Genomic DNA, 14,903 nt, shown 5'->3' with positions numbered 1-14,903 from the left:
ACACGAACAATGCATTTTTTATTTACAAAAAAAATCAACGATTTATTTATTCTTCTCAAGGTATTTTGATATTTTTGTTCCTAAAGATTCAGATAAGAGAACCGAAATCACTGTACGAGTGAAACTCCGTATATCGATTGATGAATAAAATTTTAATCGATAATCTTATTCATCAATGGATTGAAATAAAAACTATTGAACGCTCAAAAGTACGTAATTATCTAAAGAATTAAAAAAATTAATGCAATTAATTGACGCTGAATACGGGTTGATATGTATATTGTCTATATAATAAAATTGTACGGTTAAAAATGTTAAGGAGAAAAATATTTCTTATTTTACGTAACATGTGCCTAAGTAAGGAAGAAAGTAAGCGTTGGCCGCCGTCTGGCTTCGGTTCGGCTATTCTAATTAAACTAAACACCTTTCCCCGAATGATTTATCATAATTCTCTAATGACTATATGGTAATGTCTTGTCGCGAGTAACTCATGCAAAACAGCAGAGAAACAAATGAAAATATTTTGTCTCTACTCTACCCTGACTAATAAGCACCTTTAAATTATTTTTAAAATTTCTTTTCAACATAAAACTACCAACCACTAACAATTACAATATCATTTAAAAGCACAGATTAGATTATATCATTGACATTATTGTTCTCGTAACCTTTATTACGTATTTAAAACTCTTACATTAAAATCACAAATAATACGAAACAATGTGCATGTAAATGTAAAAACAATTTCAATTAAATCCACTGATATTCAATTTATGAATTTAAATACACTGTTCGACACATCATTTATTTTTATAATCTAATACATTTTTTATGAATTAATTTGCATTGAAACAGAAAATACTCGATATAAAGCGAAGAAAAAAAAATTCTGTATGAAGTTATTGTTTAAAATTAATTTGCATTGAAACAGAAAATACTCGATATAAAGCGAAGAAAAAAAAATTCTGTATGAAGTTATTGTTTAAAATATAAAGTATAGAAAATAAACAAAGTGTTTTTTTTTTTTTTTTTTAATCGAATTCACTCTGCCCCTCTTGTAAAATCTGAGAAAAATCATTGATATAATAAATACCATTCAATAAATATTATTAGCTATCGTGTGGTTATTATTCTCTTATTACAATTATAATTGAAAATATATTCTTACACGATGGCTTATCATTCACAGATTTAGAAAATCACGTATAATAAGAATTATTTGACCGTCAGCAAGTTAATTAGTGAGCTCACACTCTAGGAAAAAGCAAAAATAAATTAACAATAAAATGCCAATAACACCTGCCAATTTGCAATACCAAGCAATTACAAAATTAAAGGAAAAAATACAAATACGTTTTTTCTTTAGAGAAATAAAAAATTTATAATTAATTTGGTGAAAATTCACGTACTTTTGAATAAATGTAGAATATAATATTGGACAGGTTGCTGAAAGTAATGAAGCATCTTGCAAAATTAATATTGACTATGTACATTTGTTTTAATGTTGTCACGGGAATCGGATCGATGATCGAAATTTATATTTTAGCATGAACATCCAGTGGCGGCTTAAACAATTGTTCTTTAACGGCTATTCCAGATTGTGCGGAATGGAAAATCTATCTAACATTCTATTGATTTTATTGTAACTATCGTAGAAGCATCGATAACTTTTTATTGCGCCAATTTTTCTACATTTATCGTAATGTATCTGGTAACAGGTCATTTAGCTTTTTTACTATATTTTGGGTATGAGCGATGAGTAAATTATATTTAACGACTTTTACGGACTCTAGTTAATTAATATAAGGCAGTGTTTATAATTAAAAAAAAAAAAAAAAAAAAAAAAAACCAACAAAAAAAATTAAAATAAATTTAATCAAATATTAATAAGTCACGATAATAAATTGCGTTTATTTTTAATACATACAATATTTATGTATTTGCTACTTATAAATACCTTTGCCTTTTTATTAATAAAATTTAATATGATAAAAACAAAATTAAATAAATTACACAATCACATATTTTAATGTAACGACTATTCACGAATAATAATTTTAATTATCATAAAATTTTAATACTTTGACTTTCAATAATTCATGATTATGAGCAATGGCTTTATCGAAGCTTTCATATATATGAAGAATGAAAAATAAAAAAAAATAATTTTCACAATTGAAGCGAATCATAATAAATTATTTATAACAGATTCTGATGAAAACTTCTTATATATACTCAAAATTTAGCGTTTACTGTTCTGTTTTTGTTTTTGTTTTTCTTTTTGTTTTTTTTTTTTTTTTGTTTTGTTTTGATTTTTTCTTTTACTTAAAAAGAATTTGAATCTATTAATACAATCTATAAATTTAAATCTACTAAGAATTGAACTTTTATATAATATATTTAAGAAATAAAATATTATAAAATATTATACAAATATTTTTCAACTTTATGAACAAAAGTTAATATATTTATCAAACTACTAAGTATTTCTTAAGCATAAATTTCAGTCTATAGAAAAAATATCAGTATTATGTATAATTTGTTATAAAAGCACAAATAGAGAAATATTATTGATACTTTATAATCGAAGTAATATGTAAAAAATTTGTATTTATTTAAAAATCATATAGATTTTTAATTCTGTAAAGAAATACATAATTAAACATTGGATACGTCCTAAACTGCAAAATATTGTCTTATTATTTGTAAAATATAATTTAAAAATAATATTTAAAATGTTTTGCAATTTAATATAAAATCATATTATATTTTGTTTAATCGTACGTCTATAAATATATTTTTATTTGTATAATTTCAGAAATAATTATTTTAATTTATTGTCGATACTTTAATAAATTGAAGTTTGCAATATAATATATTTTTTGGAGTTATAAATTACTTTGAAAGACACATGCAACAATTGAAATGATTACCATTATAATAATTATAAATATAAGTTTTACAAATATATTTTGCAACATATTAATAAATAACTCTTTGAACGGAATTTTATTAATTTTAAAACGTCGTTTATATATTTACTTGCAATTTTTTAAATTAATTGTCAATCAATAGTCTCGCTAACATTAACATTTTAAAAGATAATGGATTATTAAAATGGGAAAATGTGCAAGAAACAAACAGCTAAAAAGAGACGTGATTTCTCGGGCATGAGCTTGAAAATAATTAAAAATAATTAGTAAAAATTAAATATATATAGTCATTGGTTGCAAATCACAGAAGATCAGTATAGCCGTATACGAGGTATCTCATGTACGAAGGATCCTAAAAATTCATGGAGCTTCATTGCAGGTAGAGTACAGCAAGGAAACGCGGTTCAGTGAGCAGTGGGACCAACTGCAGCGGGAATTCTCATGCTGCGGCATAACGGGCCCCTTAGACTTTGATTCGCACTGGCCGCAGAGCTGTTGCTCCTCGAGGGCAACGATATCCACCCCGAGCCTTGGTTCGGAAAACAACATCAGTGACAGCAAAAGCAATAACCTGACGTCGGACGAGCCTTGCCAAGAGCCGCACAGTCAGGGCTGCGAGGAGCAACTTGTGCATTGGCTTAGAAAGACGGCAGATCTGCTCTTCGTTCTTGGTTTCTGCGTCATAGCTTTTACTAAGCTCTGTTTTCTGGGCATATTACGTTACGAGATCCGTGAGATGATACAGAAGATTAGATTACTCAAGGAACCACCACCAGCAACGGTGCCCTTTGTGCAGTCGTTTTGTATAGGTCAAACGCCCCTAACTTCGTCCCAGCAGCAGCAGCAGCAACAACAGCAGCAGCAGCAACAACAACAGCAGCAGCAGCTCATGGAAATACCCATAAACAACGGCAATATTGCTAGGAGAACAACTCTCCCTATTGTAACAACTCACTCCACGCCTGGTAAGTTATTCTCAACAAAGTTCTTTTATCTTTTAATCATACTCAAAAGAAATTATGAAATTATTTTACGCATATCATCCAGCTGTAAAAATTTCCTTCAAGCTCAACATCATACTAAGTGATACAAATTAATTAATATACAACGCATACTTTACACTTTATTAATAGTCCTTTAATTTTATTATCCGTATATCTTTGCTAACATTTAATCAATTAATTAAGATTTGATAAATTTTTTTAATAATTTTACAAACTAATGTTATGAAGTTATTATTCGTCAATAAATTTATTCTTTATTTCTTTTAAACATTTAATTCGATACTTTACTGTATGTACTAATTATAACATATAGTTTACAATATGATAATAGACGTAATGTTAATAGTATATTACAATATAATATGACCAACATATCTCAAATCTCAAAAAAAAAAAAAAAAAAAAAAAAAAAAAAAAAAAACAACAACAACAACAACCAAACGACAAAAAAAAAATACACTCAAAAACAATAGTTCCTAAGTTATGAAACAATCGCGTCAGGAATGAAGTTATCGATATTCATATCGATTTCGTTGCTATCGCGTAGAAAGTTTTGTCTTATATATTTTGAATTCTACGATAAAAGGTTAATTAAATCACCGAAGTTAAATATGGATAAGAGAGATGCAGCCTTTCTGTATTAAAAATTAAAAATTTGAATAGTAAATTATTACGACAATAAGAAACATAAACAAATTTTTAATCTTAAATTAACTGTAAAAGAATAAATTGTAAATTGCTAAATTAAGAAGATAGCATTTCTTAAGACCAAAGATACAAATTCTCCGTCCATTATTAAATTACATATCAATTATACGCATATGTGTCACTTTTTAAATACTGAAATATTTAATTCTGAAATGTATAATCAGATACATAATATTAATTACAATTAAATTATTTAATACAGTTTAGAGAATTTTTTATTTTAAAAGAATATAATATTTTAATATTTTATATTTTTATAAAATATTGTTTTTCATTTAAGTAATTTAATCAAATAAAACTTTTGAAAATTTCAAAATTAAAAATTTATGTTTATATACTAATAACGTATGAAATGTCAAAAAAAAAATTCCTTAAATTTATGTCCTTGCCATTTATATTTATATTAATTAATGCTTATTGTAGTAATGACAAATGTTCATAACTGCTTGATAAAAAGATAATAAATAATGTTTTAAATACTTTTTTTTTGTAAAATTTTTTTTTTTTTTTTTTTTTTTTTTTTTTTTTTTTTTTTTTTTTTTTTTTTTTTTTTTTTGTTGTATTAAAATAAAAATCAAATGTGTATACAAAATAATATTTTCATATGTACGTAACTTTATATGTACTTAGAGATTTTTTATTATGCTATTCATTAACATACATATTTTTTATTGCATAAAAAATTACAAGCATATTATATATTATTAATTTATTCTATTTCCATAATTCAATTTTTAATGATTAAGATATAATGAGGATCTTTTATTTTAAAGTTACATAAAATTTTTAATTACGCTAAACATTTTTCAGGTAACTAAAATATCTAAAATAATGACAGATATGTTTATTCGAAAAGATTATTAACACCCATATAGCCTCCCAATTATACATGTGTTTGTAAAATGTATCGAAACTAAAATCCATTACAGCTTTATTGATAAAAGATAGTAATCTTTGTTTTAACAGAATGTATAATGACTATTTTATAATTATGTCAGATTATATTGCTTAAATAGGATTGATAGTGAAATCAGAAATTGGGAAGAACTAATAATGCGCTCGATAAAGCAAAGCTGCACGAAGCAATTTTATCAAAAAATCCCTTAGCCATAATAACAGTAAAGAAGCCATTCCAATAATGAAAGCAATAATCCCGTTGAACTCAAAGCCGAACAGTCGCATGATTATTTGCCAGAGCATGCGCGTTACTTTTTAGAGACGAGCCATAATTTCTTTTAGCGCGTTGCAAATTTCGTTCGCTGACGTAAGTTGTTCGGCTCGTATTATTCATATTTTTTAATTTTTTGAAGAAAATTCCCGCGTTCCCGATTATCATCCATGATTTTCAATGCTCTTCCGCGGAATCGGAACGTACGCCCAAGTCCATTTATTCATTTTACTTCGCCACGCTTCTGACAATGAGACATTGTTCTAGTTTTGAAATGTGTCGCGAGTTAAATGAAACTAGACGTATTTAGCTAAGGGCGAGATGATTTTACGAAATAATCACAACGCTTTCACTCTCGCTCTGATATCCCACTCTCTAATATCTCACTATAATGTCCATCCCACTTCGTCCTTTTATAAATGCTCATGCTTAATTCGGTCATGTTTCACTCAACGTCATCAAAACTGTTATATACCAATATTATCATTCATTGTTTTCATCGTAATTAGTTTTATTCATATTACAGCCTTTACTGGCATAAAGATTAAAAAATTAAATCTTTTATTCTATTAACTTATGTTTTGTTTTTGTTTTGTTTCTTTTTTTTGTTTTTTTGTTTTTTTGTTTTTTTTTGTTTTTCTTAACTTCCTTATATGTAGCAAAACTTTGACATTCCGAGATCAATTACGATGTATTAAATAAATATAATATGTCATTTTGTATTATTTTCAATAAATTAGCGAATCATATATCATTGATTCGAATGTCGTGTATATCTTAATCAACCAGCTGAAATGTATTTGATTATAAAGTAAAAAATTAATATATTCATTAAAAATGTAAAATGAGTCTCTCTATTAAATTTAATATGCATAAATTGCATTTATGATAAAAGCCAATGAAATATTTGTTTTAAATTATAATTTTAAGATGATAAAAATTTTACTGTGCCCTAATTTTAAAATAATTTATAATTAAAGATTTTTCTTGCATTAGAGGAAAATTTATAAGATCAGTTCAAAGTCTTTTAATTATATATTAATAATAGTTTGAAAAATAATTCTCTATAGACTTTATATGAGACATAATTAATTATCTTACAATTAATGTGATCTTAATTCAAATTTTTTACTTTGTCATATTTAATGTTTTAAATCTCTTTTATTCTAAATGCAATAAACTGAATGTCATATTGAAGTATATAAATCCAAAAATTACATAAAAATATATTCGAAATAAATAAATTTATGCGTTTGATAAATTAGAAAGTTGAATATTATATCAAGCATTTTAAGATATTACCAATAAATTATTAACTTCAAGACCTAATTATTTTATTATAAGCTTAATTAATTTTATGTGAATTGAAATAAAAATATATTAATGAAATTTTTAAATTTACAAATTATTTTTAAAAACCTCCATCTTATCGGGAATAATTATTTAATTCAACAAATTATTCTTTAGCAAGTTGAATAAAAATTTTATTATTAATCTACAACTTTTATAAATACATTATCATCTTTAATATAGAAATGCATTCTGTAATCTTTTAGAATAAAATATGAAAAATTTTAGGATTGTTTTCCAATTCCAATTCCAATTTCTTTACAATAATAGTATTTATATTATTCAATAATAAGTATAAAATAAAATGTTTTGTTTGATATAACTAAAAATTTATTGCAATTAATAATTTAATTTTTTAATAATCAATAAATCACGTTGATATATAATTTTTATCGGTTAAATATTTTTATATAAATTAATTACTAAGTATAAATATTAATTAATTAATTAGAAGGTAAACAAAAAATTAAATTAATTTTTCATTGTTTATTTAAATTGTTAAATTTTATATAAGTATTATTATTTTTATTAAATATGTCTATGCGTGCGTGTATGCGTATGAGCAATTGGAATAAATAATTTATTTAATATTTTATTAACGTATATATTGCTTCCCAAATTACTTAAATTCTATCATTAAATTTAATCGTAAATTTGTAAAAGAATCGTAAAAAACAATTTATAAATCATTACCTAATATCTTAGATTTTTAAGATTCAATTTGTATATATTACAAATATTCTATTATGATGTATCTTTATTAATATTTATACTACGTTTACAATATTTAATTCTTCTCTAAGGCTCATTTGAGTTTATTTTGACTTTTATATATGTCACAATTGATCTAATAATTTACGCCTCGGCATATATATATATATATATGTAACGGTATTTGTCAGTTTGTAATTTTGCATTTCTACCTTTTCTATATTACTCTAATATCAATTTATTTGTTCTATTGTAAATTTTACTACTTCATAAAATCCTTTATAAGACATCCATTACATGTAGTGAATGAAGATAATCTCAATCTTATTTGAAATATTATTTATAGTATAATTTTTTTCTAATTCTATTATTGTATTTTCATAAAATTTAAATTTGTTTATGTTAACATTTAACTATTAATATATGGCATTATTGAATCACCGGCTTCTATTCACTCGATTGATCAAATTTTCATTACTCATATTTTGTTTTTCATTCGACAATTTAAATATAAACTTTTTAATGTGACTTTATGAGACTTTCAATGTTTTATTTTTAAATGGTCGTTTTAAAATTACGTTTTCATAATTGAATTCTCATTTTTTATTTGAATAGAATTCTAAATATTATTATATTACAAATTTTTATTTTACTATTATTTTTCTGTTTTTATTATACTATTGTTTAACTGTTATTTTTTATTTTTTTTTTTTATATTATTATTTATTATTACATTCTTACCAATGGGTTTATTTATTTTTTTTTTTTAATTTTGTTATATGATTAGTACACATCTTTATGGACTCTTTCATATCATTATTTATACGAAATTTTTTGTCAGAACAGAATTTGTATGTAAGAATTATAATTTTAATATTTATATAACTGTTTTAAACTATTTTATTTGTTCAATAAATAAAATTGATTTACTTTTCATTTTAGTAAGTCAAGGAAAAATCTTAGAATTATTACCTATTAATCCACAATATAATTTTTCTATGAATTGTTATTAGGTTAAACAACTTCCAATTAAATAAGTCGAACAGTCGTGCTTTATAAACCTTTTATATCTACCTTATTCGTCACCATTTAGAAATTAAATATAAAGAAACACTTTAAGCAAATAATCTAAATGTAATGAAAAAGATAATAACAGGAAAGTTGTAATGTTTGTAAACATGTGTTTTAAAAAAAATGACAGTAGCTCACTTTAATAATTAAACTGTTGAAAATGTGATATATAAAATGTAATATATATATTTAAAATTTCAATAATAAAAATAACTTCCTCAAGAGTTAAATTTAATTTTAGTTTCATTTTAGGTTGCTTGAACATTAAATAGTTGAAGAAGAAAGCGAAAATGTTACCTAAATTTATAATTCATAAGCTAATTTAAACTTGAAATTCATTTGTATTTTTTAATTTATGCCATAATAATATGATTTTAATAGATTTCAGACTTCACTCTAAGCATAATAATTCGAATGATTTCATTTTTAGGAGAAACGTGTGTGCTGAACATTCGTCTTTAATTGATTTATGTATGTAGAATGCGATTAACGCTTACGTGAATCGTTACAGGTACAACTGCCCTGTTTGTACAGACAGAGGATTGCACGAATAGCAAACATCCACTGCTAGGTGGCAGTTTACAGGATGGTGGAGCTGACAGTGATACCAATAGCCACTGCGCTCTCATTCTCGAGGAGTCAACACCTCCAGCACAGCATCACTCCACAGCCGCAATTCGTGAGAAAAGTAACGGCAACAATAATTACGAGATGTGCGAATTCAACAGACGATTACTTTTTTCCAATGGCAATAATACTGTTGCAACGACGATGGGTAATCCAAGCAATGGATCCTCGAGCGCCCAAGCAACAACCCCAAGCCAACAATTCAAACGAACTTGACTATGGAGGCTATGTCGCACGAACAGTAGCTGCTTTCACTTCAATACAAGACGCAATCGGCCCACAACACTACGAACCATCTAAAACTAATCGTCCGGACATTACGGACGATACGAGCCCACTACAAATCAACGAATAAATTGTGCGTTATGTGACTTTTGTTTCTCACTCCCTCTCTCTCTCTCTCTCTCTCTCTCTCTCTCTCTCTCTCTCTCTTCCCCTCCCCTCCCCCTCTCTGTAATTAAGTATGACAACCACCACTATCAACATTACTACTGCAGCTGCTAATCCTACAAGTTGAGATTCGTTAAGTTTAAAAAGAACTGAATACTCAACAACTGAGTAGCTCAAATGACTACGTGCAATACAACATTCAATGAATGCACTGAACTAATTAATTTTTTATTTGTGAAAAAGTGCAGCTTATAGAAAGTGAAAAATATACATATGTAAATGTATATAAGTGTATACATATAGACAGCTTAGTTTGTCAAATGGCCACATCATAGATTTTGAGAAAATTGCTCAAATAATGTGCCATGTTCTATAAAAATGTCTTAGTATTTAGTGGCTGAATTAAAGTGCATCGTTCCTAAGCATTAATGTAATTACATTATTCAAGGTAAATGCACCAATGAAGCATGATCTAATTTATATTATTAACAATTAATTAAATTTATGTTTGTTGTTATTATTATTTTTGTTAATACAATTACACAAGCACTAATATCATAGAATCTCAATTAATCTTACGTGAATAAATCACATAATATAATAGTTAAATATTGATTGAAAAGGATTTTTATGAATGTTATTATGTTTTCAAGTATATATTTATTTAATATTTGTATCAAATAAGTGAAAAAAGATTTAAACTTTGTTTGTATTTAAAATTTACCATTTTATTCTTACAATCAATAATGATCTCTATTTCTCGTTTCGATATTTCAATTTATTTAATCCATGCAGTAGAAGCATTTACATTATTCATTTTAATAATCATGTAAATTTACCAACTATGTTCTTATACTGAAAAATTATCTTCTTATACTTAATCAACTTAATATATATTCAAAATATTCATTAATAATATGACGAATGTTCGGTTACTTTTTATTAAAAATTTTCCGATTACCTTACAATGTGTAAATTAATAAGAAATTTTACTATTTAAAATTTGACATACTCACTATTCAAAGTTTGTTATTATTTAAATTTATACTTATCGTTTCTTATGCGCCATATTATTTATTTATTAAAAATTAAGAATGTTTATATATATATATATATATATTACACCATAAAAAGATTTTTAATTTTAATTATTTTAATTTAAGTTATTCAGTGGTGCATTTACCTACAAGTCTTGTATTAATTTTTTTAGATATTTAGTACAAATTTAATTTAGTATTATTATATTCTAAGATAGATTAAATCAAATTCAAACTAATTGTTACATAGGAAATATAGCAACATAAGCTTGCTAGTTTTATATCCTCGCAATGCGTTTTTAAAGTATTTTATTATTCAGATTATTAATAATTTTTAACATTACCAAATAAATTTAATAAATTATAAATGAAACTTGCATATAATGTTTAAACATTAAATATAATTTTGATTTCTTCATTTTAAACATGGATTTTTTATAATAATTTTACGATGAACTAATTTAATCTTTAATTCAACCTTTATGAACTGATAAGAGTTTCAAAAAGTGAAGGTAATACACAACTATAAAACAGGAATTTATATATTGATGCAAGATATCTGATAAGATGTTATATGACGGAGTACTTGTTTTTTAGATTGTGAAGATAAATTTATAAAATATCCAGTGTTTATATTGAAAATTAATTGCATGGTTGCAGAAAATCAATGTTGTTCGAAGTAAGACGAAAGTTTTCACAATTCAATATGTTTTAGATAAAATATTATCAAAAAAGTAATTACATCATAAAATTATGATAAAAGAAACTCTTTTTAGTTTAAAGATATGTCACGAACGAGCGATATTGTTGAATATTCATCGATTACAATTTAAACAATACATAGAACGTTAAAAAAAAAAAAAATATATATATATATATATATATATATATATATATAGACAGAACCAGCAGAGGGCAATAAATAACGACGAATTGCATTAAGTTCTTATTTAAATCACAATTTAGTCTAGCACAATATCATATTGATTTGAGTTTCTTAAAAGTGTATTTATTATCTGCTTAAACCTTTCACAAAACCAAAAATATTTTTCACCATAAATCAATGTGTAAATATTCCATTGTTTACACTATTTCCACTACAAGATATAAAAAATTACTTTGATAAAAAATATAAAAGCAAATAAAAATAAACAAACTGTTAAAAATATATAACAATAAATGGAATTTTTGTAGAATATTAAACGTTACCAATTCAATTGAATAATTTGAATTTTTCCTTGTATGGTCCGAAAACGAATACATGTAAATAATAAATGAGTTATACAATATCAAATTAAATTGGCATAAACAATATTAGGAAATATTTATCTGATAACACGCGTTTAATTTTATTATCAATGACATTGACTAATATGCTATCGATTCAGTTATATAAGAAATTTTTATAACCAAAGCGTATGATTTTCGTAATAATTTAATGAAATTAAGATGTTGATAAAAGTTGTTGAAATAATTTTCTATCTAACACAATAATTAGCCTATAAAGCAATTATTTTTTATCATGATAAATATTATTTATAAATGATAATAATCAAATTATTATTTCTTTTTTTTAACACAATTTTTGCTAAGAATTATTAATTACATATTATTCAAATAACAAGTACGCTTAAAATATTAAAAAACAATTTAACTTTTATTTTCTAAAACAAAAGATGAAAAAACTATGTAATTATAGATATATTTAAAGGTAATATATTATTTTCAACAGATGATGCTTCAAAAACTGCTGTACCGAACTGAAAAAAAAGACTGTAGAATTGACTATCGAATGTATAGATGATAAACACGATACACAGTTAGAAGGGGGGGGGGGGGAAACCAGAAATTTAATGTTAGAATTTCAATAAATAAACCGACAAATTTAATTGACTGAGAATATACCTTCGTATGTTACGTAACCTATGAGTACATATTCTGTATAAATATTTTTGTTTTCAAAAGGCTTGTAATGTTAATAAAGAATTAATGAAAGAAAATGTAAAAAGTAGAATCTAATAGAATAATGTATAAAAGTATAAGATAATTAATGGATATAGCGAAGATAAAAAGATATACTGAAAAAGTAAGTATAATTAAGAACGTCAGCAGAGGGAACAAAATATTAAAGGAGTAAAAGAATTTGACAATTAAACGAAGTGAAATTTGGTTTGTAAGAAAAAAATTAGGTAAAAAAAAAGGAGGGGAAGGGGGGTAACGCTAATGGGACGGAAAATAATAGTAAAATAATAATAAAAAACTTTTGCTACTATCAGTGACTGAAAGTAATTCGTCCCTATTTAACAGACAGAATATAATTTTTTAAATAATCTTTTAAATTCATATAATTTAATAGTATCGATGCAAATGCATATTTTAGGACAACACATAAAACAACTTCTGTTCTTTTTATAAAAACTTTACATACACATAACACATATATACTGCATAGATGCGTATAATATAAGATTGCAAAATAACCAATTAGGACAACAAATTGTTACGAAAAAACATTTACTTTCCTATTCGTTACTTCCATTATTATGTCATATATAGAAAATATTAATATTTTTTATTATATAATATTTTTTAGATACTTTCAGAAAAATAAAAATAACAATAACAACTAATAATATATATTATAAAAATCATAGTGATGATAATGTATTATCAGCAATTATTACAATGATTTTTATTTATGTTAGCTAAGATATTAATATTTCTAAACTACACAATGTAAATGAATAATGATTGTCATTGTGTATAAACATACATCATATATAAATACAAATATTTAAATTTTCAGGCGATGAAAGGCAAATCTATTTATAAATCCATATATATCCATTTATAAATTGTAATAAGTATATATCATTATTTTATTATTTTTAGTTTAAAATAATATATTTTTATTATATTATAGAGGCATAGAAATTAATTATAATAAAGAAATAACAATATCCCTTATTCTAATTTTTAAATATTTTCAATGAATTGAACAACTTGGATGTTACATTATAAAATATTGTAATTAAAGATTATGAAAAAGTAATTTATCGATTAAGCACCGAATAAAAATTGTATTTATATATTGATTTATTAAATATAATTGAACAAGATGTTTAGAAACATTCAAATTTAGAGGCATTCGTTATAAATTTTAAAAATAATTCGTAATCCAAGCAGATTTTAACAATACATTGTGCTTTGATCATAATACATAAAAGATCTTATATTATTCCTTCATTGATTGAAACGTGGAATTAGAATTTTTATCATTTACATGTCACTGTAGGATTAATATGATTAACATATTAGCGCGAACGACTTTAGTGATATTTTTAATAACTTCATTAAATCGCACAAAACAAGATATATATACGAAAATATTTTCTTTTTGTAATAATTTTTAATATCTTTATCGCGAGATTTGTAATTCGATTTTTAATTTCAATATAATAATAAATAAGTAGTATCATATTTATTCATTGACCGATCATTTTGTGTCATATAATAGCTTTATTTTTCAATATAGTTGCTTAAAATTTTCAAGCTATAATACGTTCCATAGTAATATTGATTCGATTCGGTATTATGCAATAATACTCAAAATCGCAATAATCTAACGTCGAAGCTGAGCATTCAAGTACCTATTTAATTAATTATGAAATCATCATTAAAAGTACAATAAACATGTTCTTTAATTTATACATCCAATTATCGAGTGATTTTAATTGAAAATGTTAAATATATTCAATAAGAAGAAATTTTTTTCTTTTAATATTTTGTACAACTTTATTAATACTTTGAAATGTAATTAATTGTATTAAATTTTTAAAATAATTTATTAAACATTTTTGTAATCTTTTATTTCCAGGAATATAATTTTTAATAATAACTCTTT

At 24.2% G+C, this 14,903-nt stretch overlaps 2 protein-coding genes across 2 annotated transcripts in view; one reads left to right on the top strand and one right to left on the bottom strand.

Annotated features, from left to right (window-relative positions):
- The window catches only part of LOC105368258 (uncharacterized), a 34,946-nt gene extending 25,058 nt beyond the window's left edge, over nucleotides 1–9,888 (top strand). The window contains exons 4-6 of the mRNA XM_011507237.1: nucleotides 3,313–3,723; nucleotides 3,814–3,898; nucleotides 9,457–9,888. Coding sequence (XP_011505539.1) covers nucleotides 3,313–3,723; nucleotides 3,814–3,898; nucleotides 9,457–9,788 — 828 coding nt within the window. The 3' untranslated portion in view covers nucleotides 9,789–9,888. The remainder of the gene's footprint in view (nucleotides 1–3,312; nucleotides 3,724–3,813; nucleotides 3,899–9,456) is intronic.
- LOC105368259 (pseudouridine-metabolizing bifunctional protein C1861.05) overlaps nucleotides 1–14,903 on the bottom strand; it is a 69,295-nt gene that overhangs the window by 41,286 nt on the left and 13,106 nt on the right. The gene's annotated exons all lie outside the window — the stretch shown is intronic.

This window comes from Ceratosolen solmsi, unplaced genomic scaffold (assembly GCF_000503995.2).
Source record: "Ceratosolen solmsi marchali unplaced genomic scaffold, CerSol_1.0 scaffold6, whole genome shotgun sequence".
NCBI lineage: Eukaryota > Metazoa > Arthropoda > Insecta > Hymenoptera > Agaonidae > Ceratosolen > Ceratosolen solmsi.
The sequence above is the reverse complement of the archived record's forward strand: the minus strand, read 5'-3'. Positions and strand labels throughout refer to the sequence as shown.